A 27374-nucleotide genomic window follows, 5' to 3' on the forward strand; every position below is an offset into this window, starting at 1 on the left:
GGCTTAGTTATAATTAGTTGGAGTGTGCAACGCAGGCAGATGCGCTCTGCAAATGTCTTGGCACTAGTGGGACTATAGCAAAGTCCAATAGCCACGTATAGGATGCCACTAGGTACACTGAGTGTGTGCTAGTATAATGGCTTAGTTATAATTAGTTGGAGTGTGCAACGCAGGCAGATGCATTCTGCAAATGTCTTGGCACTAGTGGGACTAAAGCAAAGTCCAATAGCCACGTATAGGATGCCACTAGGTACACTGAGTGTGTGCTAGTATAATGGCTTAGTTATAATTAGTTGGAGTGTGCAACGCAGGCAGATGCGCTCTGCAAATGTCTTGGCACTAGTGGGACTATAGCAAAGTCCAATAGCCACGTATAGGATGCCACTAGGTACACTGAGTGTGTGCTAGTATAATGGCTTAGTTATAATTAGTTGGAGTGTGCAACGCAGGCAGATGCGTTCTGCAAATGTCTTGGCACTAGTGGGACTAAAGCAAAGTCCAATAGCCACGTATAGGATGCCACTAGGTACACTGAGTGTGTGCTAGTATAATGGCTTAGTTATAATTAGTTGGAGTGTGCAACGCAGGCAGATGCGCTCTGCAAATGTCTTGGCACTAGTGGGACTATAGCAAAGTCCAATAGCCACGTATAGGATGCCACTAGGTACACTAAGTGTTTGCTAGTATAATGGCTTAGTTATAATTAGTTGGAGTGTGCAACGCAGGCAGACGTGCTGCAAATGTCTTGGCACTAGTGGGACTAAAGCAAAGTCCAATAGCCACGTATAGGATGCCACTAGGTACACTGAGTGTTTGCTAGTATAATGGCTTAGTTATAATTAGTTGGAGTGTGCAACGCAGGCAGATGCGCTCTGCAAATGTCTTGGCACTAGTGGGACTATAGCAAAGTCCAATAGCCACGTATAGGATGCCACTAGGTACACTGAGTGTGTGCTAGTATAATGGCTTAGTTATAATTAGTTGGAGTGTGCAACGCAGGCAGATGCGTTCTGCAAATGTCTTGGCACTAGTGGGACTAAAGCAAAGTCCAATAGCCACGTATAGGATGCCACTAGGTACACTAAGTGTTTGCTTGTATAATGGCTTAGTTATAATTAGTTGGAGTGTGCAACGCAGGCAGATGCGCTCTGCAAATGTCTTGGCACTAGTGGGACTATAGCAAAGTCCAATAGCCACGTATAGGATGCCACTAGGTACACTGAGTGTGTGCTAGTATAATGGCTTAGTTATAATTAGTTGGAGTGTGCAACGCAGGCAGATGCGTTCTGCAAATGTCTTGGCACTAGTGGGACTATAGCAAAGTCCAATAGCCACATATAGGATGCCACTAGGTACACTGAGTGTGTGCTAGTATAATGGCTTAGTTATAATTAGTTGGAGTGTGCAACGCAGGCAGATGCGCTCTGCAAATGTCTTGGCACTAGTGGGACTATAGCAAAGTCCAATAGCCACGTATAGGATGCCACTAGGTACACTGAGTGTGTGCTAGTATAATGGCTTAGTTATAATTAGTTGGAGTGTGCAACGCAGGCAGATGCGCTCTGCAAATGTCTTGGCACTAGTGGGACTATAGCAAAGTCCAATAGCCACGTATAGGATGCCACTAGGTACACTGAGTGTGTGCTAGTATAATGGCTTAGTTATAATTAGTTGGAGTGTGCAACGCAGGCAGATGCGTTCTGCAAATGTCTTGGCACTAGTGGGACTAAAGCAAAGTCCAATAGCCACGTATAGGATGCCACTAGGTACACTGAGTGTGTGCTAGTATAATGGCTTAGTTATAATTAGTTGGAGTGTGCAACGCAGGCAGATGCGCTCTGCAAATGTCTTGGCACTAGTGGGACTAAAGCAAAGTCCAATAGCCACGTATAGGATGCCACTAGGTACACTGAGTGTGTGCTAGTATAATGGCTTAGTTATAATTAGTTGGAGTGTGCAACGCAGGCAGATGCACTCTGCAAATGTCTTGGCACTAGTGGGACTATAGCAAAGTCCAATAGCCACGTATAGGATGCCACTAGGTACACTAAGTGTTTGCTAGTATAATGGCTTAGTTATAATTAGTTGGAGTGTGCAACGCAGGCAGACGTGCTGCAAATGTCTTGGCACTAGTGGGACTAAAGCAAAGTCCAATAGCCACGTATAGGATGCCACTAGGTACACTGAGTGTTTGCTAGTATAATGGCTTAGTTATAATTAGTTGGAGTGTGCAACGCAGGCAGATGCGCTCTGCAAATGTCTTGGCACTAGTGGGACTATAGCAAAGTCCAATAGCCACGTATAGGATGCCACTAGGTACACTGAGTGTGTGCTAGTATAATGGCTTAGTTATAATTAGTTGGAGTGTGCAACGCAGGCAGATGCGTTCTGCAAATGTCTTGGCACTAGTGGGACTAAAGCAAAGTCCAATAGCCACGTATAGGATGCCACTAGGTACACTGAGTGTGTGCTAGTATAATGGCTTAGTTATAATTAGTTGGAGTGTGCAACGCAGGCAGATGCGCTCTGCAAATGTCTTGGCACTAGTGGGACTATAGCAAAGTCCAATAGCCACGTATAGGATGCCACTAGGTACACTAAGTGTTTGCTAGTATAATGGCTTAGTTATAATTAGTTGGAGTGTGCAACGCAGGCAGATGCGCTCTGCAAATGTCTTGGCACTAGTGGGACTATAGCAAAGTCCAATAGCCACGTATAGGATGCCACTAGGTACACTGAGTGTGTGCTAGTATAATGGCTTAGTTATAATTAGTTGGAGTGTGCAACGCAGGCAGATGCGTTCTGCAAATGTCTTGGCACTAGTGGGACTAAAGCAAAGTCCAATAGCCACGTATAGGATGCCACTAGGTACACTAAGTGTTTGCTAGTATAATGGCTTAGTTATAATTAGTTGGAGTGTGCAACGCAGGCAGATGCGCTCTGCAAATGTCTTGGCACTAGTGGGACTATAGCAAAGTCCAATAGCCACGTATAGGATGCCACTAGGTACACTGAGTGTGTGCTAGTATAATGGCTTAGTTATAATTAGTTGGAGTGTGCAACGCAGGCAGATGCGCTCTGCAAATGTCTTGGCACTAGTGGGACTATAGCAAAGTCCAATAGCCACGTATAGGATGCCACTAGGTACACTGAGTGTGTGCTAGTATAATGGCTTAGTTATAATTAGTTGGAGTGTGCAACGCAGGCAGATGCGTTCTGCAAATGTCTTGGCACTAGTGGGACTATAGCAAAGTCCAATAGCCACGTATAGGATGCCACTAGGTACACTGAGTGTGTGCTAGTATAATGGCTTAGTTATAATTAGTTGGAGTGTGCAACGCAGGCAGATGCGTTCTGCAAATGTCTTGGCACTAGTGGGACTAAAGCAAAGTCCAATAGCCACGTATAGGATGCCACTAGGTACACTAAGTGTTTGCTAGTATAATGGCTTAGTTATAATTAGTTGGAGTGTGCAACGCAGGCAGATGCGCTCTGCAAATGTCTTGGCACTAGTGGGACTATGGCAAAGTCCAATAGCCACGTATAGGATGCCACTAGGTACACTGAGTGTGTGCTAGTATAATGGCTTAGTTATAATTAGTTGGAGTGTGCAACGCAGGCAGATGCGCTCTGCAAATGTCTTGGCACTAGTGGGACTATAGCAAAGTCCAATAGCCACGTATAGGATGCCACTAGGTACACTGAGTGTGTGCTAGTATAATGGCTTAGTTGTAATTAGTTGGAGTGTGCAACGCAGGCAGATGCGTTCTGCAAATGTCTTGGCACTAGTGGGACTAAAGCAAAGTCCAATAGCCACGTATAGGATGCCACTAGGTACACTGAGTGTGTGCTAGTATAATGGCTTAGTTATAATTAGTTGGAGTGTGCAACGCAGGCAGATGCGTTCTGCAAATGTCTTGGCACTAGTGGGACTATAGCAAAGTCCAATAGCCACGTATAGGATGCCACTAGGTACACTGAGTGTGTGCTAGTATAATGGCTTAGTTATAATTAGTTGGAGTGTGCAACGCAGGCAGATGCGCTCTGCAAATGTCTTGGCACTAGTGGGACTATAGCAAAGTCCAATAGCCACGTATAGGATGCCACTAGGTACACTAAGTGTTTGCTAGTATAATGGCTTAGTTATAATTAGTTGGAGTGTGCAACGCAGGCAGATGCGCTCTGCAAATGTCTTGGCACTAGTGGAACTATAGCAAAGTCCAATAGCCACGTATAGGATGCCACTAGGTACACTGAGTGTGTGCTAGTATAATGGCTTAGTTATAATTAGTTGGAGTGTGCAACGCAGGCAGATGCGTTCTGCAAATGTCTTGGCACTAGTGGGACTAAAGCAAAGTCCAATAGCCACGTATAGGATGCCACTAGGTACACTAAGTGTTTGCTAGTATAATGGCTTAGTTATAATTAGTTGGAGTGTGCAACGCAGGCAGATGCGCTCTGCAAATGTCTTGGCACTAGTGGGACTATAGCAAAGTCCAATAGCCACGTATAGGATGCCACTAGGTACACTGAGTGTGTGCTAGTATAATGGCTTAGTTATAATTAGTTGGAGTGTGCAACGCAGGCAGATGCGCTCTGCAAATGTCTTGGCACTAGTGGGACTATAGCAAAGTCCAATAGCCACGTATAGGATGCCACTAGGTACACTGAGTGTGTGCTAGTATAATGGCTTAGTTATAATTAGTTGGAGTGTGCAACGCAGGCAGATGCGTTCTGCAAATGTCTTGGCACTAGTGGGACTAAAGCAAAGTCCAATAGCCACGTATAGGATGCCACTAGGTACACTGAGTGTGTGCTAGTATAATGGCTTAGTTATAATTAGTTGGAGTGTGCAACGCAGGCAGATGCGTTCTGCAAATGTCTTGGCACTAGTGGGACTATAGCAAAGTCCAATAGCCACGTATAGGATGCCACTAGGTACACTAAGTGTTTGCTAGTATAATGGCTTAGTTATAATTAGTTGGAGTGTGCAACGCAGGCAGATGCGTTCTGCAAATGTCTTGGCACTAGTGGGACTAAAGCAAAGTCCAATAGCCACGTATAGGATGCCACTAGGTACACTAAGTGTTTGCTAGTATAATGGCTTAGTTATAATTAGTTGGAGTGTGCAACGCAGGCAGAGGCGCTCTGCAAATGTCTTGGCACTAGTGGGACTATAGCAAAGTCCAATAGCCACGTATAGGATGCCACTAGGTACACTGAGTGTTTGCTAGTATAATGGCTTAGTTATAATTAGTTGTAGTGTGCAATGCAGGCAGACGTGCTCTGCAAATGTCTTTGCACTAGTGGGACTATAGCAAAGTCCAATAGCCACAGATAGGATGCCACTAGGTACACTGAGTGTTTGCTAGTATAATGGCTTAGTTATGAGTTGGAGTGTGCAGAGGACAAGAGGGTACAGTGGCAGGATTGTGGTGCTCTGGGTAGAGGAATGGAAGCCTGCCTTTCTATTCCCTCCTAATGGTGAAATGCAGGGAGGAAATCCCTGACCTTGGCTGCACAGACGCTGGCGCTGTTTTCAGGACCTGTCACCTTAACTCTGACCCTGCCGGTTTGAGCCCTTAAAAGGACTGCTATAAAGTGCTCTCCCTAAGCTGTCTAACGCTGTGTATGCAGCGCATACAGCTGTATCGGCTATAGGACTCAGGATGACGGAGCTGCGACACTGATGTCTGACACCAAAGACGCAGAAGGCAGATAATGGCGTCCGTGAAGAAAATGTCCGGTTTTATAATGCAGGGACATGTAACATGCAGATCCTATCACACATGCCGTTGCTTCTCTGGCTCAAAGTCCACTTAGCTGTGTGTGTGTCTGTGATTGGCTGACATGCTGGCCCGCCCCACAAGACGCGCGCGCTTAGGGAAGGAAGACAAGAAAAAAAAAAAAAAAATGGCGATCGCCATTATAGAAACAGCAGTGATCTGAAGGCGCTGTTCACGCACACTATACACTGAAATGTGATAATAGTTTGATTCACAGAGTGACTTACACTATTACAGCAGAAACCAAGCTATGATTTAGCTGTTTTTTGGCTGCTAGAACCGTTCTCGAACATTTCTAGAACTATCGAGCTTTTGCAAAAAGCTCGAGTTCTAGTTCGATCTAGAACATGCCCCAAAATCACTCGAGCCGCGAACTGGAGAACCACGAACCACGAACCGCGCTCAACTCTAATCATTAATCTCTAAATAATTTTAGGGTTTTTTTTTTTATATCACAACCAGACACTGGATATCCTGTAGCTCGGCACATTTTTCTGATAATCTCCCATCCCAAGATCTGTCATCTGTGCAGCCCTGTTGACCTGTAACTGTAGATCGCATTATGCTCTGAGCATTATTGCTGATTCCATTTATATTGTATGAGTCACATAAGTGATTGCTTACTCAGTGTACTCTGAAATATAACAGCAAAGTCACTCTGTCTGAATTACTCCATGTCTTCCGCAAGGTCCAGATCTCTTATGCAGAATTAAAGCGAAAAGAGAAAGCATATTCACAATGCACTTAACTTATATAAAAAAAGCATTTACACCCACTACATATTCATATATGAATGCAGTCAACTTGTATGTCTATTACATAGTGATTTTCTTAGTTCAGCATAAAAACCGTACCAGCTAGGCTAGGTTAAGCAGGACACACTATTGTGTGTTTGAGAAAAAGATAGGGTGGAATGTACCCAAATTGTCTTCAGGGCAGATTTCTGGCCTCTAAAGTTAGAGTTTCTGACTCCCTTCAAATTCGCAAACGTTACAGAGTATTTACAGTACTGTAAAAAAGTGTTTGCCTCCCTTCCCAATCAAAATACTTTTCATCTTGGATCTAAGGTTCACACAAAATGGGGTTTTCAAGTGATGATTTAATTTATTTTTAGGAAAAATACTATTCAGCCCTACCTGGCCCTTTTTTTTTTAACAAAGTATTGCCCTCCTAGCTACTATGTCCACCAGTTGACTAACCAGTTATGATTACTGCCAGACATAACCATCATTTGAAGGGGTTGTTCCTCAAACAAACTGCAATTAGAGTTGAGTGAGTACCGGAATATTTGTATTTATGATACTCATAAAGTGTACCTTATTTAGTTACAGCAGGGTATATGTTCATATTATTCTTTTTTTGCGTTATCTTTGTAATGAGTACTTTGTAATACTCGCGTATTCGTTCCGAGTAGCGAGTACAATATAATTCAATGGGAAATGCGAGTCATTTTCTGCTGGAGTCCAGCAGAAAGTGACTCGCATTTGCCATTGACTTCACTTGCTATTAGGCTGAAATCACACTAGCTAGTGTAAAATCAGTCCGATTCTCATGCTAGAAAGTCGGACGATTTCTGTTCAAATTTCATCAGTGTGCAGTCAGTATGCTGTAAGTGTGCAATCAGTTTTTACCCTCAGCAGCTGCTATTCATGTACTGTTATGTACAGGAGCATTTACATTGTTCTCTGCTACATGCGTGAAATGTATTGAGAAAAACGGATGTCACTTGGATGGTGTATGTGCCGTCCGTGCGACATCCTTTTTTTTTCACGCACCCATAGACTTGCATTGAAGAGACTCGTGCAAGAAACTTACCAAAACGCAGCATGCTGCGATTTTTTTCTCAGTCCGATTTGGACTGAGAAAAAAATAGATGAGAGCTGCCTCATTGATTAACATTGGTCCGAGTGCAAAGCGAGATTTTCTCGCCTGGCACTCGTGCGAGTTAATCGCAAGTGTGAAGCCGGCCTTAGCAACAAATACGCAAGTATTACAAAGTACTCATTACAAGTATAGCAAATATGAATATTACGGTACTCGCTCAACTCTAAGTACAATTTAATGATCTTGCAATAACAATAAGTTCCACAATTGGATGTTGAAAAAAAAGTTCCTGTGCTGTGATAATCTTAATTATATGTCCATGCTATGTTCTGTGTAATGGCCGTGTCTCACCAAATAGAGCTGCTCCAGTTCATGGTGGGTATGTGGCACCCCTGAGGCTTCCGTCGCCACAGAGATATTGCACCTCAGCCAGAGGTGTGATATACCATCCCGGGTAAGAATGGGGTCAACTGCCGGTGTACAGACAAAACTTGCACATACCAATTGGTAGGCATACACCGGGTCAGAGATAGTGGCAGCAACCCCCATAGATTTAGTCATGGGGCCGTAAGTCCCATCACTGGTCCCAATGGTGTGGGTGGGGCCTAGTCAGTGGGTGTGTGGGAGGAGTCAGTGAGAGAGAGTAGAAAAAGGAACTCGGAAGTTCAAGTTTGGGGAGTCTGTCAGAAGGAGTAAAGGAGTAGAGGAGTGAGGAGGTGGGCTGTCAGGAGAGGACAGCAGATAGAAAGAACAGAGGCAGAAGGAGGTTCCTGGTGGAGATCCTGGGGTCTGGTTAGGCCCATGTGACACAGAAAGAAAGAAAGAAAGAAAGAAAGAAAGAAAGAAAGAAAGAAAGAAAGAAAGAAAGGATTCCAGGGCCACGGAAGGGCACTTGTCCCGTGACCTGTTCCACTGACAACATTGGGTGGAGGGATCTGGCTGCATTCAGGACGGTCCTTAGACAGAGGGAAGAAAGACAATTTCTCAAAAGTAAAACCAAAGGACTGGAGATCGTTGCAAGCGCCCAGGGCCACTTCCCGCCACAGACCCCCGGTGAAGAGGGCAAGAGACGACTTCGGTCAGCCCCCTTTGTACAGGCCCTGTGGTGGAGGCCTGAGACCAGGTAAACCAGTCAAAGGCTAGGAAGCCAGTCAGAAAAGGATACACACAAAAGGGGTACAACGGGACTGACCCTTGACCTATCCGGGATCGGCGGCGGCCCCCTGACAGCGGATCCTGGCACTCTGAGGGTAACCGGTCAACTACAGCACTGAGACTGAATAGTGAGTAAAACATCTTAACTGCAAGCCCTGTGTCGTCTGGTTTATCCTGCACCTCGTTAACAAACACCATAGACTTTACCAAGCACCCAAAGGTTGCCCCGGGGTATCCGCTCTACCTGGGGAGAGCAAGAAACACCTCAGCTGCCATAACACCAGCCCCGGATGTCCCTCCCAGCAGCTGTGGCGCCATAGCCGCAAATTACTACAGATGGCATCACGAATATTCATATAAACATTATCATCATCTCCCCAATACCGCCACATTAACTGACTCCACCAGGGTCACGGAGTCGGGCCCCACCACTGCTGACTACCATGGACTAGTCCGGCCCGACGCTGAGTCACCTAAGGCCCTGCGGTGGGCGAGTCAGGTACATGTCATAGCTCCTGGGGGAGAAGCAAAAGTCACTTATAAGTGAGTAAGAAAAGAAAACAGCAGGGTCTTGCAGCTGCTTCTTTCTTTGGTAATACATTTCCCTGCCTCAGGTAACACATTTCCTTGCTTGAAGTAACACATTTCCCTGCCCAATAAATTAAGTAAAAAATCAAGCCAGTGACATGGAAGCAACACAGGCCACTAAGCTTATACTGTATATCACTGACTTTATTTATGAAGAGTTCACAAGACTGGTGACATGGCAAAAATACTCATACTGTGATAAAACAGGCAGAGAAATATGTTAATAATTATGTACGTTGATCATGAGATAATAGATGGTAACATCAATTTTATTCCTATGGGAGAGGAATAATTTGCATGTTTAAATCAACATAGTAACACATACACACACAACATAACAAAAAGTAGTGACACAGACATAGGCAATTACAAATATTTCTGCATTTCCGCAACAACCACGATGCACAATCTTGCAAATATTGTAGATTGTCTATACAGAGGTCACCATAAAAGCATATGTAGTTTACTGAATTCTTTTTTTATGGTTCTGTTTCTGTTATCCAGTCCTGCACTCAAAAGGTTAAATGACAAAATCTTTTAAATCTGAGCACTTTGTTTTGCTAAATCAGTAATGTAATTAAAATTATCAAGAAAGATATAATCACGATTTAAGGGCGGAAAATGTATGTTTGTGAAAGAATACTGTTTTCTTATCAACTGGAGCACTGTAATTTTCTTATCAGCCTCCTTTTGTCCACAATTATCAGCTGTTTTTTTGATCATAGCAGTTTTATAATTACTTTCTGAAGTGAAGAAAGAGCAGTAGAGGGAAATGACATTAGTGGAGAGAATTCTCAGAAAGGTTTAATTATGTAATACAATTTTCCCCACCTCTCTACAAGAAAGCCTATAATAAAAACCGAGATCATATATATTAGTGGAATAACTAGTACGTAGTGGCGCAGGGGTGACTGGGCTAATAATCTATCACTATGTCTGTTATTATTATTAGCCAGTGTGTATTATGGAGTATAGTTAAATTTCTCTATGGTTTTTAATAGATGACTACATAATATAAGCATAACATATTACAAGGGATTATGAGAGGCCTCCAGAAAGGTTACAATTTGCGGTAAATATCTTGATAAATATTGCACTTCCTAAAATTCTGCTAATGTGTAGATGCCCAAGATGTTTCATCTTCGGCAATTTCCATACATTTCTTTTATTCACATGATGGGACAGAGCAACTGGGCATGTGTGATCTGCAGTACTTCACAAATTAGGTCGGTAGGTCATCCTCAAAATGGCAATTAAGCTGTCTAAACATTAATATAGGGCACTTAGCCCCTATTTAACTCATAATAGGCAAGTATTGCTTATCCTAGTATTTAATTAAAAATCAACTTTTATTTGATATGCAAATGAGGGTGCTTCGTTGCACCCTTGGCGTGACCTATGCTTTGGTGCATCGTCATGCCCTCCTATTTGCATAATAAAGCCAGTACCTTACAATGATTCACTTCTTACTAACAGAGCAAGCACTATGTCTTCTGTCTGCCCCTGTGCAGTGACACTGGATGACCACAGTGGTGCACTTATACACTCATGGGGTCAGTGCTGGTGTGCTCTGATGTCTCAATGCCCAGGCTCAGACAGACATACCATTTGCTCTGGACACTAGAGGCAATTTAATCCATGTAATGTACCAGCTTGTTATGCAAATAGGAGAGCAATATGGGTTCACCAAGGCAAAGGCCATTCTAAGGGTGCACAAAAGTGCCCTCATTTGCATATCAAATATAAGTTTATTATTAATTCAAAAATAAGTTAAGCAATACTTGACTAGTATGATTTAAATAGGGACAGGTGCCTACCGTCAATCTTTAGGCAGCTTAATTGGCAGCAGACTCTCTTTAAGGCCTCCTTCACACATCCTTGTCTCTGGTATGTGTGACACGGACACACCTAGACCCATTAAAATCAATGGGTCTGCTCACACATCCATGTTTTGACACAGACTGGTGGTCCATGTGGAACATACGCGTGTCTATGTGCTCCACACGGTGACATGTCCAAATAAAGAATTTTTATACTTACCTGTGTCCAGCGCTGCTGTCTCTGCTGTTTCTTCCGCGTCGACTCGTTATGCTCATTGCATATTCACTGCACTCAGCACAGACCCGGAAGTAATAGCAGTGCTGGAGACAGGTAAGTATACTAGCTCATACTGTTCATGTGATATCCAGATGTCACACAGATAGCACAGGGAGATCACACACATACATACCTTCACCACGAACTGTGCAAAACAGTAACGCACATGATCGCCATGACGTACCGGTATGTCCATTTGCGGCAAGTGACCACAAAACATAACATACTGTTACGTCATATGTTGGGAAGGGTTAACATATCAAAACAAAGTTTTTGGAGAGTGACAGTATAGGTAGCATTGTGCAGATATTCTTTGTCGTGCAACAATACACTCACCTTGTATTGCAGTTCTCTGCATTTTGTCTGAAAGTTTTTAACAAATGTCAATGCCAGAAACCTCCTCAGATCACATAAAACGAATGACAGCACACTGTCCTTTTTTTGTTCAAATAACAAGTGGAACAGCCATTGTTTCTCATATCACAGTAACAAATGAACTGACATAAAATGTTGAAACTTGCACACAGTTGGTGAGACAGCAACCTCATAAAGAATGTGTTGTTCATACATTGTGGCCAACAGAAGTTTTAATACAACAAGAGTGAACAACATTTTTTGACTCATCTTTGCATTTTCAGATTTTAGTTACTGAATAGAGAAGAGTATATGGCATTCATAACTATACATGTACTGTTTTGTCTAGGACGGAACAGTCTTTGATGGTCGGCCGATAGAATCATTGTCTCTGATTGATGCCGTGATGCCAGATGTTGTACAAACCAGACAACAAGCCTTCAGAGAGAAGTTGGCTCAACAGCAAGCTGCATCAACAGCGTGTGCACCAAGTGCAGCACCCATCACCACTGCGCCCGCAGCTCCTGCACAACAACCGATCACACCAAAGAATGGAGCGGCCACTGTGAATGGTGATGAAAATGGGGCACATGCAATAAGTAAGTAGAGGGAAACTCACCAGAAAATGTCCTGTTTAAATCAAGTTCATGTATTTTTTATTTATTTTTTTAAATTGCCAGTTTTATTTTTTTTTATTTTTCATATTTTGATCTTTATTAAAAAAAATAAAAATAGATTAATAATGTTGCAATGTTCACACTGGCCACTGGGTCTTTTTTAGTCCCATAGACCCCCAGTTCATTAAGACTTTTAATCAAGGAAACTGGCATAAATCGCTTCGAAAAGTTTTTGTGCAACACAGTCATCAATTTTTCTTTTACTGTTGGTGTTTTTAGGCCAGTCTACAGTAGTTCTGCCAAATCATGTAGCGTTGGGGAGGAGTCGGTCATGACTGTGCCCACACTCCAGACGCATGTAGTTTGTTAAAAGGCATGCAATTCTTATTGAATTGGTGCATCATACTCTAGTGAGTAGAGATGAGCAAACCGGAGGTTCGGCATTCGTACTAAACACAGACTTTACAAAACACAAGAAAAAAAAAAATTATTCAGCTCACCCATATATGTATCCGCTCAGTTCCGGTGGGATGCAGGCAGTCCACCGGACAGGCAGGTCCGTAGAGGCAATAGCAAGGAGGAAGGACGGGACTCAGCAACAATTCCAGGATAGCAAAAAATATAAATCCAACGAAAAATATATAAAAATGTAGAAACTTTATTCAATGATTAAAAATCCAAGAAAAACATCATCGGTTCCATGAAAACATCATGTTTTCATGTTTTCATGGAACCGATGATGTTTTTCTTGGATTTTTAATCATTGAATAAAGTTTCTACATTTTTATATATTTTTCGTTGGATTTATATTTTTTGCTATCCTGGAATTGGTGCTGAGTCCCGTCCTTCTTCCTTGCCTTTACAAAACACAACAGAGTTCAGTTTCAGAGTTCAGGTCCTTTACATATGAATATCACTCGCTCGAGCATCGCTGTGCTTGGGCACGCTTGGTCCTCGGTCCAGTGTTTGAACGGCTCACACTGGGAGTAACAGCGTTATCGAATGTAGTCTGCAGCAAAAAATTTGGAAAAACCCCCACCCTACCCCAGAAGTGAGTTGTATGTGGGCAGAGACCTGAACTGCCCAATTAGTGACCATTGGCGTTCAGGTCAAGTCCGGATCCCAAACTGAACTTTATCTAAAGTCCGGATGAAGATGTCGAACTGAACTACTACTACTAATAGTGAGCCCTTCATTAAGGCCGGAGTCACATTTGCATATGACTCACAAGAGAGCAATGTGAGAAAATCTCGCATTGCACTCGGCCCCATGTAAGCAATGCTGCAGCTCAGATGTGTTAGTTTTTCTTCAGCCCTAAACGGACTGAGGAAAAAGTCACAGTAATGCTGCGATTGTGAGAGGTTTGTCACTCGCACCCAAACACGTCTATGGGTGCAAGAGAAACATTGGACTGGACTCAGATGTCATCCAAGTGCAGTGCGATATATGCAGATTAACCCCTCCCTGTTCACCACAGTCCCCATCCTCTCCTTCGCAGCTATGAGCCAGTCACATGACACTCAGCTCACGCTCATAGTAGAGCCTGAGGCAAGGGTCAGTAGCATATCGCATCCGTTGCTCTCGCATCAGAAGCAATATGAAAGTGGGAACCTAGCCTAAGCCCTCCTTGACACGTCCGTGTCTTTGGTACATGTTTGGTCCATTTCCTCACGTGCCGGAGACACGGGCACACGTAGACCCATTAAAATCAATGGGTCTGCACACACGTGTGTGTTTTGCTATGGACCATGTGTGCGTATGGAGCATACGTGTGCCCGTGTGCTCCACACGTAGACATGTCCATTTTTCTACGGCATCACGGGTGTCACACGGCCTGCACACAAACCGTACAGATGTGATCTGTTTGACACGCACCAGAGAAAACACACGTGTTTGTAAAAAAAAAATTCTATACTCACCTTCTCCGACACTGCTGTCTCTGATGCTGCTGTCACTTGCTTCCGACCCCCAATCATTATGCTCATTGCATATTCACTTCACTGCGGGCCGGAAGCTGCAGTGGGGAGTTGGCAGGACCGGGGACCGAAGATCAGCACCACGGACAGCAACACCAGGGACAGGTGAGCAGAAACTTCCCGTTCTCCGTGTGTTATCACGGATAACACATGGAGAACACACGTTGTGCCATAAAAATGGCACTTGGTGGACAATACACACCTTTGACACGTCTGTGAAAAACGTGCGTGATTTTCACGGACGTGTGAAGGGGGCCTAAGACTAATTTGTACGATGCTAGTCCTAATGAATTCGGCCCCAGGCTTCCTGTCCTTTCAGTAAAGCGGGCTTTACACATTACAATATTTCTAGCAATTGCTAGCGATATCGTACGCAAAAGCACCCGCCCCCATTGTACGTGCGATATCATGTGATCGCTGCCGCAGCGAACATTATCGCTACGGAAGCATCACACGCACTTACCTGGTCGGCGTCACTAAGCGGCCGGCCAATCAAAGCGGAGGGGCGGAGATGAGCGGAACGAACATCCCGCCCACCTCCTTCCTTCCTCATTGCGAGCGGGACGCAGGTAAGGTAAGGTTCCTCGCTCGTGCGGTGTCACACATAGCGATGTGTGCTGCCGCAGGAATGAGGAACAACATCTTTAAACAACCTTTAACAATTTTTGGTTTTAGGACGACTTCTCCATGGTGAACGATTTTCACCACTTTGGAGGATGTTTAAGGTCGCTGGTAAGTGTTACACGCTGCAATACCGTTAATGACGCCGGATGTGCGTCACTAACGATGTGACCCTGACGATAAAACATTAACGATATCGTAGCGTGTAAAGCCCCCTCAACAGTTTTAGCAGGATCTTTATCAGCAGAGGCAGGATTAAAATGACTGGTAGCAATATCTCTATACAGAGCTGATAACAAAGGATTCACACATCACATTTGGTGATGTCACAGCTGACCTGCTCTCCCTTTCTTTACAATGACCTTTCCACATGCTCATTAGACACTTCAATACAAAAGATAGATTAATATGTTCATGGTAGCTAATGTAAATGTTTTGTTTCCTGAAACAACATGCTAAATGAATCTGTAATAACAAAGTGTGAACATTGAAATTTTTTCTTTTTTAATACCGACTGTAATATGTAAAAACAAAAATTGCCTGCATTTTTATTTAAATATATTTAACACAATAACCTTAATTAAACAATAGGTCATTTTCTGAGAATTGCTTCACTTTAGGCAATAAGGTGGTATCTAATTCTAAGCAGGGATAACTAGATCTGGACTACTTTTTTGGAACTAGAGAGGGCAATAGTGGTTTGATAGTGAAGGGATTATTTTTTAGGGGCAATTACTATTTTTTTTTCCTTCAAATAAGCAGGAGCCTTCACTATTACTATTTCCAAACATTGATACAGTACTTATATAAAATCCTTTGTAGGTCATAACATTAAGGCTATGTTCGCACGTTGCGTCGGTGTACCTGCAGTTTATTCTGCACGTTTTCCTTCCCTTGGTTTTTGACCAAATGGCTTTTGACAATTTTTTAGCGCTAAAAACGCATGCGTTTTTACCGCGTTTTTAGTGCGTTTTTAGCGCTTTTTACCTGCGTTTTCACCTGCGTTTCTGCAGATGCGTTTTTGAGATCAAGACACTGAGAAATAAAGTTGAATTAGTCAAAAATAATGAAAAAAGAGAAAAAAAGTATAAAATTAACTTTTAATTAAATTATATGGGAAATTATCATTTTTAATGTAATAATAGTGGTTATGCACATTTTAACAGAAAAATAGCTAAAGTTTATTAATTTTTTACATTTAAATTTTCGGTTATTGTGTGTGTGTAAAGGAACATTAGAACCCATTAATTTTTGCCCAGAAAAGCATGCGTTTTTGGAGCCAAAAACGCAGTTGAAAAGCAGGTAAAAAGCATGAAAAACGCAGGAATTGTGATTTTGGTTGCTTTTTGCCATTTCTCATTGACTCCAATGTTAAGGAAACGCTGCAGAAATGGCAAAAACAACTGACATGCTGCTTCTTTTTCAGCATGGTTTTTGACCACAAATATGCAAATTAAACGCTGCAGAAAAAAAAGCAAAGTGCAGACAGGATTTCTGCTTTTCCCATAGACTTTGCTGGAAATCAAAAACACATGCGTTTTGGCACAAAAACGCTGCTGCCAAAAACGCTGCAGAAACGCGGTAAAAAACGCAACGTGCGAACATAGCCTTACACTCTGATATCTCACTCTGCATCAGAACAATGAATCTTTAGAGAAGTCAAGAGAAAGTTGATCAATGCTCACTTATTTTTATTTTTTTTTATTAACTGATAACACAGACCAATGTTATTCAATGTGACAGTGCTGATGATCAACTTTTGTCACTGGTAGAATCTGTCTGCGAAAATAATCGCAGCATGTTGTGCGTTTACTCAGATATCGGTCAGGTGTGAAAAAAAAATTGGATGCCATATAAATCCATTGTTTAGAATCCAATTTTTACAAATCTAATATTATTTATGAATTATTATTATTTTGTAGCATAGGAAAATGTAAATTATTAACAGCTGATGAGTAAAAAAACGGATTACGCACAGTCAGCACATAGATGACAAGCGAGAAAAAAATCGTCCCATATTTATGGATGAAAATCGGACCAATTATGATTATTTTTTTTTATACGCCCATCTGACCTCAGCCTTAGGCCCGTTTCACACGTCAGTGAAAAACACAGACGTTTTTCACTGGCGTGTAAAACACGCACATGTCCCTGCGTGTGCCGAAAATCACGGCACACGTGGGTTGTCTAAGTGCAATCCGGGCTCCGTTTTCTGTGGCCCGTGATTGCACTTAGAGATTCACTCACCTGCGCCCTCTCCCGCTGTCCATGGTGCTGATCGCTCCCGCGACGCAGCATCCGGCCGGCGCTGACCCCTGCAGCAGCTGCTTCCGGGTCGGCTGTGTCGCGCATAATGAATATGCGCGACAGTAATCAGCTGGCACAGAAGGAGCAGGGAGAACGGGCTGCAGAGGACATCGCTGGACGCCGGGTGAGTTAAAATGTTTTTTATTTTAAAAGCACGTTTTTTTCTGGCACGTGTTTCACGGACCACACCACTGCATGGTCCGTGGAACATCAGTGATGCCAGAAAAAAATGGACATGTCTCCGTGCAGCAATCACGCACACGCGGGTACGCTGCACGGAGACACGTGCAGTGAAAAATCACTGACGTGTGAGCAGACCCATTCATTATAATATGTCTGCGTATGTCAGTGATTCTGGTACGTTTAAAAAAAAGCACAAACGTACCAGAATCACTGACGTGTGAAAGGGGCCTTAGGCCTCTTTCACGTGTCAGTATTTCGCATCAGTGTTTCATCAGTATTTGGATGCCAAAGTCAAGAGTGGAACTTAAAGAGAAGAGCTATAATTGAAAGACTGACACCTGTTCTGTTTTGGACACACTCCTGGTTTTGGCATCCAAATGCTGATAAAATACTGATACTGATGCAAAATACTGACATGTGAAAGAAACCTCATGGAGATTTTCACATATTCCACCTTGGAGAGTTAAGATGTACGAGCCTCATATTGAGGGCTTGGTTCCACTTGTGAGAGCATAGGAAGCAATATGCTAACGAACCTCTGCTGCGATTGTGAGCCCGAGGGTCATGCGACTGTATTCCGATCTTGTAATCAGATAACAGCTGCGGAGGAGAGATGGCGATCACTTTCTCCCTCCTGCGACCTGTCTCCGCATACATCTCACTGTGATCAAATGACAGGTGAATGCAGTGCGAAGTTTCACACGCACCCATAGACTTGTGTGGGTGTGAGTGATCGCTGCCAAATGCATGATGCTGCGATTCATTTCTCATGCTGACATGGCATGAGAAATCAATCGCAGATAGACACTGCCCCATAGTTTTGCTCCGGTGCGAGTGCAATCCTATGTTTTATCGGAATGTACTCGTCCATGGAAAGCACAAGTGGAACCTTGCCCTAAAGACCGATTGAGATGATTTTTTTCTGTCTGGTGAGACCAATGTTCACATCATACATTGTAATGAATTGAAAATATGGTGCAAAATATAAATACTTAGTCCTGTCCTAAATTATAAAGTTTTTGTTGCACATCTATACTAATATGAAGTTTAATTAGACAATAAATCATTAACAGGTTTAGGTGCACACACTACTTTAATGCTATAATGTCTTCCATAACTTATTTTAGGTGTCTACTCTCTTAACAAATTCCCTTTCATGTTCACGGTATCAAGGAAGAAAAATCTAATGAATTGTGTGCTCTCCTCACCAATGAAATACAGATTATTTATTTTTATATACTGTTATGACTATGTAGAATCCTAATTAGCAAATAAGCCAGCAACAGATTACAATAATTCCCTTAGGCATATAAAATAATTTTAGGGGCATTTCCAAAAATATGTTTGTACTTTTTCAGGATTTTTTTTTTTTAAGGCTATGTTCACATGTCCTGTAATCATCTGTTCAAACAGATCCAGCAGCAATGTTATCAAAAAAGTTGTGCAAATAACTTTTTTGTCCATTTTGAAAAAATTGATTTTTGAAGGTTCTGTTTGTTTTGGGTTTTTTGGGTTTTTTTTGTAAGGAAGTCTATGGAAAATGGATCCATTAATGGAGTGCTATTTTCTTTAATTTGAAACTGATCCAGTAATGAAAAAATTGATTCTTTACAAATCCAAGAAAAACAGATGGCAAAATAACAATCGGTTAACGGATCCATTTCCATAGACTCCCATGTTAAAAAAAAAACAAAAAACGTGGGGGATTCCCCCTTATTTTTGGAAGCCAGCTGGCAGATTTACCTTGGCTGGTAATCCAAAACAAAGGTCAACCCACGCTGTGTCAGGGTATGTGCGCACGTTGCTTTTTACCTGCTTTTTTGCTGCTTTTTCTTCTGCGCTGTTTAATGCCAAAATGGATGTGTTCTTCTATTCAAGCAAAGTCTATGGGAATTTGGGTTTCTTGTTCACACTATGTTGTTCAAAATGCTGCCTTTTTGTGGCAGAACTTTGGTCAAAAACTCAGCTTTGCAGTGCAAAACCCAAATGGCAAAAACAATTGACATGTTGCTTCTTTGAAAAGCTGAGTTTTTGACCAAAGTTCTGCCACAAAAAGGCAGCATTTTGAACAACATAGTGTGAACAAGAAACCCAAATTCCCATAGACTTTGCTTGAATAGAAGAACACATCCATTTTGGCATTAAACAGCGCAGAAGAAAAAGCAGCAAAAAAGCAGGTAAAAAGCAACGTGCGCACATACCCTCATGCGGTGTTCTGCGTTGCACTCACTGGGTGTCATAGCAGCGACAGACTCTGTTCACACTGCAGAATACAACAAACTGCTTGGGATTGTTTAGTAGCATGGCCTGTCATGGGCGTCGGCTGATTCTAGCTTTACTGCTCTCCAGCACAGCGGGAGTTAATTTCTGCTAGCCTGCGATCAGCTGCTGGGAGCTCAGGCTGCTGATCACCATCTTCAGTTTTTATAAGGTTCTGGATTCTGGGGCTGTTTGCTGGATATAGCGTCTGCTTCCTGTTCTATGATGTTCCTTGAGTTTCGGTTCCGTGTAGTGTGTAAGTTCTCCAGTTATGTAGTTATTTCCTTCCCTTTTTGTGTTACTCCTCAGTTCATGTATTGTCCCTCCTTTGTGTTTGAGTGCAGTAGGTTTTGTTTACCCTTGTTTGTTCCTTTTTGTGGGGTTTTAGTTACTGGGTTTCTGGCCTGCTTCCTGAGTAGGGGAGAGTAGTTTCGGGGTTTGGACAGTAGACCGTGCCATGCTGGGGATTTGAACCTGGCTACCACTGGGTCTACATTTTGAGATCAGGTAGGCCCAGGGGCCCCAGTCTTTGGGTCAGCCTAGGAGCCCCTGTTCCATCTGTACATACCCTGTGACCTGCTATTGTTAGATCACCAGCAATGGTAAAATGGATTATTTGGCCCGCCACAGCTGCCCCAGAAGTGGCACATCCACTAGATGTGCCAGTCCTGGCACCTTGGCTCATCCTATTGGCCTGCTGTGGTGGCAAATGGGGTAATAAATGAGGTTGATGCCTGTTGTGAATTTCCCTGGTATTAGTAATGGGTAAGTGTCTAGCAAACATCCTCATTACCAATCCAGTAGTTGAAAAAATAAAACTAAATTATTTGGCCAAACTCTCCCTGACTACAGCCCTCGTTCACAAATTTTATCAAAACAACTTCATAAACTTGTCCTAGGTAATCCATAGTGATGTTGTACTATTCACCAAAAGTAAATTCCTGTTTTGAACCAAATTCTTTCACAAATTTATTTCCCTGCCAAATCCCTAATCCTCATTTGGGTAATTTAATAAGGGGGTCCCACAATGATCCCATACTTGCTGTTCCAGTCAATGAATAACAAAATGTTCCCCATTGGCTGGGAGTGCAGTCACTCCAGCCTCATGTGTGAGAACCACTGCAGTGATCCAAGAGGATCTCATGAGGTTGCCCCAGGTAACTACAATGGCTCACAGTACGGGAGTGTGTATGACGAGCGGTGACGTCATAAAGTCAACTCAGTTAATTTCCCGTGGAGGTGAACTCAGCTGAACTTGTCATGTCATTGCTGGTCACGGCGTTCAATACCCATGGCCATCCTCATGCAAAGTATTGCAAGAGCTCGCGATATAACTGTCACAGCAGTGGGCTCTTGCGATATTTAGCATGAGAAAGGCATTGGGCATAGAACTGAGCTAACATCATGATTTCAACACTCATCATGTTCTTAGCCCATCACACACTGCTGTATGAGCCACTGCAGTGACCTGAGGTCCTCAGGTCCCTGTAGTGGTTCTCACAGCAGTGTGAGGGTGCATTGACAGTTCTCTCAGCCATTGGGTAATGTTCTGTTCTTCATTGACTGGGAAAGCAAGTATGAAATTGTTGTGGGTCCTCCTAATTGGAATATGTTGGACCTGGATTAGCGATTTTGCCAGGGAAACAAATTGGTGAATGAAGGTATCTCTTGTCTGTAGTACTGTGTTGGGGGGAGGAGGGTGTACAAATAAGTTTTATTTTTTTTCCTTCACCCTATGACTGCACCACATGAGAGGATCTGCCTTTCAAGGAAATCTACAGGATGAGTGGCACCTCTCCCCACATCGGTTGATTTCCTGTCCTTGAATAGGGAACCTCAGGATATGATTGTCCTGGAGGGCCTTGGAGAATCTTTGCTTAATCAGCCCCAGTGGTCAGTTATGGTAGTGGCACCTGCTTTGGCCAGCTTGGATTCCCTGGATTTGCCACAGCAGGTCCATGGGGGCTTTGACTGTGAGGAGCGGATGCAGGTTGTGGCCCTCTCTTTGAGATGGTAGCCACTGCCTTGCATCTCCTGCAGCATGTGTTGTAGCGTCGAGTGGCACTATCTTGGATGACATTGCATGTCCCGCGCATGCGCAGCACCATCTTGTGTGTGGCGCCGCGCGCTCTAGTTGCATATGCACGGTCATGCTGTGGTGATGCTATTCCGGCCAGTAACTCAGACACGGAAGTGTCAAGAAGCGCTGGAGGGGGCTGCTTAGTGCCCCGTCCATTTAAAAATTGCGTAGGGTCCACAAGTCGGTGGCATATGCTCCAGTCTGACCCCTCCAGCAGGATGGATCGGGATCAGCAGCAGTGACAAGGGCTGCAGCCGTCGTCCCCCTCTGCTCCTAGGAAGCCCGGGAAGTAGCAGAAGCAGCCTCAGCGTTATCGAAGCAACACTGGATCTGGTGGAAGACTCTCTAGTAAGAGTGGTACCTGGTCCAGTCAGCAGAGCTGTGACAAGCCCGACAGCAGAGGAGCCTCCAGGGGAGAGTTGTTGGATGGCAGCACTCCTCACACCAACCCGGTACCGCCTCTTTACATCGGAGCGGTGAGTGATCTTCGGAAAAGCTCACTTGGTAGAGGTTTTTTTGTCTCTCCTCTTTCCCTGTTACGTGGAAAAGCCAAGGAAGTGTTAATTTTTTTTTTTTTTTTTTAAACACAAAAAAGCTAGCCCATACTTGGACCAAAAGGCACTGCAAGGATTGTATCCAGCAGATCCTTTCAGAGGAAACCCTGGGGTTTGCTTCAGATCTCAGATCCATTATTAGGTCTGAAGTAAGAAGCTCCCTTCAGTCTTTGAGAGCCCCCTGTATGAAGCGCAGACATTCACCCCCTACCTTGGCAAATTAAAGCAGATTGGAGAGAATGTGGTTCCTCTGTTTCTGCTTCTTCCTCCTTTTCTGACATTGTTGCTGGAGAGCACCAGTTATTGCCTATTGAAAACAGGATGATTAAGGTGGTCACAAGTACGATGGACATGTCTGATGAGAAACCGCAACGTTCTATGTAGGATGCAATGTTTAGAGCACTAGAGCAGAAGAAACGTTGGGCCTTCCCGGTGGTCGACAGTGCAGTCCCTTATATCCAGAGAGTGGATGAAACTCAACAAGAGGGGGTCTATACCTGGCAACTTTAAACGAAAATACCCCTTTGAGGAAGCCGCATGTTCCTCCTGGGATAGGGCTCCTAAATTGGATATAGCGTAGCCAAGGAATCCAAAAAGTATTTGATTCTTTTCAAAGACATGGGGTCACTAAAAGACCCTATGGACAGAAAAGCGGATCTCTTCCTTTAAAAATGCCTGGGAGTCCATGGCAGGTGCTCTGTCCAGCTATTGCAGCTACATGTACAGCGAGATCCCTGGCGGTATGGCTTACACAGTTGGAGCACAAACTTGAGGAAAGTTCTACAGGAGGATATTCTGTCTTCCTTGCCACTGATGCAGGGAGCAGCTACATTAATCTCTGATGCATCAGCAGATTCGACAAGATTGGCTGCCAAATTGGCAATGCTTTATAACGTGGCTAGACTGGTCTTATGGTTGAAATGTTGCCTAAGAGATCTGGAAGTGAGAGCCAAACTCTGCTCAATCCCTTGTCAAGGAGAGTTTTGTTTTTTTTTTTTCTTCAGACTAGTAGTGGATGATGTAGTTGAGAAGGTGGGGGATAAAAAAGTTTCAGACTGTCCTTTTCATCCTTCAAACTGTCCTGTCACAAGAGACAGTACAACCGTAAGAATCAATCTAGGGACCGGGGTTCTTGATCTGAAAAATGAAGGAAAGGGCTTAATGTTCAAGGGCCCTTCCTAGGATAAGAAGTCCTCTCAATGACTCTCCTGCCCAGGTGGAAGACTAGCCCATTTTCTTCCAGCCTGGGAAAAGTTTTCCCTAAATCCTTGGGTTATCAGCATAATAAGATCAGGTCTAAAGTTGCCATTTAAGGGGCCTTAAGTCCCCCCCTCCCCCTCCAGCACCCTTCCCTCGAAGATTTCTCCTGACAAACCTGAGATCTTCCCCTGGCGAACAAAAGGCTCCAGAGGTGGAGGTAAGAAATCTGTTAGGGAAATTGGTCCTAATGGAAGTCCTAGTAGATGAGGTAGAGGTATTCAACTCTTTAGGGTAAAAAATAAAAAAAAAAATCAAATACCTTTCACACCATAAATTTTAAAGGGGCTAAAAAAAAAAAAAAAAAAATCGTCCATGAAGTCCACCATAAAATCTGTTCCCATGTTGCCCCATGAGTGTTCTGGACTTAAAAGATGCATATTGTAACGTCCCCATAGACCCTCGATTTCCGAAATATTTCAGGGTGGAAGTTTGCATGGATGGAATGATCAGGCACTTGCAATACAGGGCCCTGCCCTTCGGCCTGGCAATTGCCCCACGGGTATTCATAAAAATCATGTTAGAGATCACAGCTCATCTGGGGGAAAAAAAAGGTCCTTGTAATCCCATATCTCCATGACTTCCTGGTTGTAGACAGGTCTCCCAGCTACTCTTCCCTCATCCTTCAGGAAGTCTGTTCCAAGTTGGAACATCTGTGCTGGATCCTAAACTGGGACAAGTAAAGATTGGAGTCACACAGTACAGACCTTCTTGGGGCTTAAGCTGGACTCTTATCATGCAGGAATGTAGTCTTCCTCCCACCAAGATAGAAAAGATCCACAGTCTGGTGCTGCAGGCAGTAACTTCTCCAAAAATTTCTCTCGGGGATGCTCTCTCCTGGGCTCCCTGAAATCCACCATTCTGGTGGTCCTTTGGGCCCAAGAGCATACCACAGCCCTCCATTGGGACATGTTGAGGGATCAGGCGGTTCTGGGAGACAAGTTGGACAAATGAATACTGCAACCAGATTCCATAAGCTCCTTCAGTGGTAGCTGGACCGAAGGAACCTAATGAGAGAGGTTCTATGGTCTGTTATGTCCAAAATAGTTACCACAGATGCAAGTGTCATGGGCTGGGGGGCGCACCTACCAGACAATTTGGTTCAGGGACTCTGGTCAACACAGGCAGCATTTTCCTCAAACTTCAGGGAACTCATAGCCATGGCACTTGCAGTCCTTAATCTCCTGCCCTTACTGACAGGTCATCATAGACACATTTTGTCAATCAGGTGACAGTGGCTTATCTGAATCAGGGGGACGAGGCCCATGTCCCTCATGACTATAAAAGACTGACTCCTGCAGTTAGCAGAGACGCATTTACTGTCCCACTTGGCAGTACACATAAGAGGGAAAAAAAACTACATGGCAGATTTCCTGAGCTGTACTCAGCTGAAACAGGGGGAGTGGGTCCTCAAACAGTCCATTTTCTTACACATAGCAGAAAAATGGGCTACTCCGGTAATGGATTTATTTGCCACCAAACAGAAGGTTTGTCAATTTTGTTTTCTGAACCCCAAGGAGCAACCGTATGCTGTAGATACCCTATTGAAGTGGAACTTCGACCTAGCCTATGCCTTTCCTCCGTTAGTGCTACTTCCGACATTCCTGAAAAAGATCACGGATGACAAAGCGAGGGTTATTGTCATAGCTCACTTCTGGCCAAAGAGACCGTGGGTTTTTTGTTTTTGTTTTTTTTTACTCAGATGTCGATCTCCAGTCCGTGGGTTCTCCCAGAGATCCTGGCTTTTCTCTCCCAAGGGCCGGCCTTCCATCCTCAGACAGATTACACCTCATGGCCTAGAATTTGAGAGGGCACTACTGAGTAGCAGGGGTTTTCCCCGAATTTAGATTCCACCTTATTACGAAGTAGAAAACCGGTTACCACAAAAATATATTGTAGAACCTGGAAAACTGTCTACGGGTGCTAGCCTCACAGGAGTGGTACCAATAAACTCAGTTTTGGAATTTGTGCAAAGAGGTTTAGAACAGGGCCTGTCGGGTAAAACGCTTAAAGTTCAGTTTCAGCATTGGCGGCACTGGATGATTATCATCTGGTGGGGAACCGATGGGTGGTTAGGTTTATTAAAGCCAATTCCCATCTCAAACCTAAGCGTATAGTAGCCCTACCTTCTTTGGACCTTAATGTAGTGTTGGCAGCCCTGAAAGGTCCCCTGTTTGAACCTTTTTAGATTCTATTTCGGTAAAATGCCTAGCTCTTAAGACTGTCCTCCTAACCTAGCCCTAACTTCAGCGTGCAGGGTTAGTGACATTAAAGCCCTGTCAACTTACCCTCCATTCACACAATTTTTTGAAGACCGGGTGGGTGGTGGTAAGACCTGACCCAGCATACCTTACAAAAGTAGTGTCCAAATTTCAGGACATTGTACTTCCATCATTCTGTGATGAGCCAAAGGATGATGAGATGGCATTGTCAGGATGTACAGAGGTGTTTAAGTCAATACCTTCTAGTCACTAGTTCCTGGAAGAAGGATAAATCTGTCTCTTCTCAAGGTAGTAAGAAGGGGGCTAGGACCCCAAAGTCCACCCTGGCGAGGTGGATCAGGGAGGGCATAGCCTTAACTTACTGTTAGTGATAAGGAAGTACCTGCAGGCCTGAAGGCTCATTTCACGAGGGCAGTGGCATCTTCATGGGCAGAAAGAGCTGATGTCTCCATTGAGCAAAGTGGCTATATGGTCGTCTCCCTTAACATATTACACACATTATAGGTTGGATCTATCCTTTTCTGACCACCTTTGGGATAAGGGTTCTGCATGCTGTAGTCCCTCCCTAGTTTCTTCATTGCTGTAATCTACTCGTGGTGCCGTCATAGGGTGAAGGAAAAATTAATTACTTACTGGTAATGTGTGTTGTTTTTGGTGTGACTGCACGCTTATACTCCCTGCACTGGGTGTTTTTTTATTTTGTCAGTTTTCATCTTTACTTTTTCAGAGGTATTCTGGTGGTCACCATATGTTGTATTAACCTTTTCAATCGGAGGTCCTTTCATGCTCTGTAATCAACTGATGCGGGGAGAGGTGCCGCCTTTTTTTTTTTTTTTTTTTGTTATCCTGTAGGTTTTTCTGTCCTTAAAGGGCAGATCCTCTCTCGTGGTGCCATTATGGGTTCAGAAAAAAAACATTACCGGTAAGTAATTACATATTTCTCTTTTCAACTACTGGATTTGTAATGAGGGTTTCTGCTACAGGTACACCCATTAATACCAGGGCTTGATGCTAGGTGACAATTCACAGCTGGCATAAACCCCATATATTGCCACTAGAGTTAAGCGCGGTTCGAGGTTCTCCAGTTCACGGCTCAAGTGATTTTGGGGGCTGTTCTAGATCGAACTAGAACTCGAGCTTTTTGCTAAAGCTCGATAGTTCTAGATACGTTCGAGAACGGTTCTAGCAGCAAAAAGACCAGCTAATTACTAGCTGGCTTTCAGCTGTAATAGTGTAAGTCACTCTGTGACTCACACTATTATGAAATTTCAGTGTATAGTGTGCGGGAACAGCGCCTTCAGATCACTGCTGTATAAATAATGGCGATCGCCATTTTTTTTTTTTTTTTTTTTTTCCTTGTCTTCCTTCCCTAAGCGCGCGCGTGTAGTGGGGCGGGCCATCATGTCAGCCAATCCCAGACACACACACAGCTAAGTGGACTTTTAGCAAGAGAAGCAACGGCATGTGTGATAGGATGTCCATGTCACATGTCCC

The 27374-nt window shown here is 43.6% G+C and overlaps 1 protein-coding gene across 3 annotated transcripts in view; it reads left to right on the forward strand.

Moving 5' to 3' along the window:
* TBL1X (transducin beta like 1 X-linked) overlaps positions 1–27374 on the forward strand; it is a 478333-nt gene that overhangs the window by 390839 nt on the left and 60120 nt on the right. For all 3 annotated transcript variants that reach the window (XM_075335487.1, XM_075335485.1, XM_075335486.1), the window contains one exon: positions 12154–12403. In XM_075335487.1, the coding sequence (XP_075191602.1) occupies positions 12154–12403 (250 nt within the window). The remainder of the gene's footprint in view (positions 1–12153; positions 12404–27374) is intronic.

This window comes from Anomaloglossus baeobatrachus, chromosome 2 (assembly GCF_048569485.1).
Source record: "Anomaloglossus baeobatrachus isolate aAnoBae1 chromosome 2, aAnoBae1.hap1, whole genome shotgun sequence".
Classification (NCBI taxonomy): Eukaryota; Metazoa; Chordata; class Amphibia; order Anura; family Aromobatidae; genus Anomaloglossus; species Anomaloglossus baeobatrachus.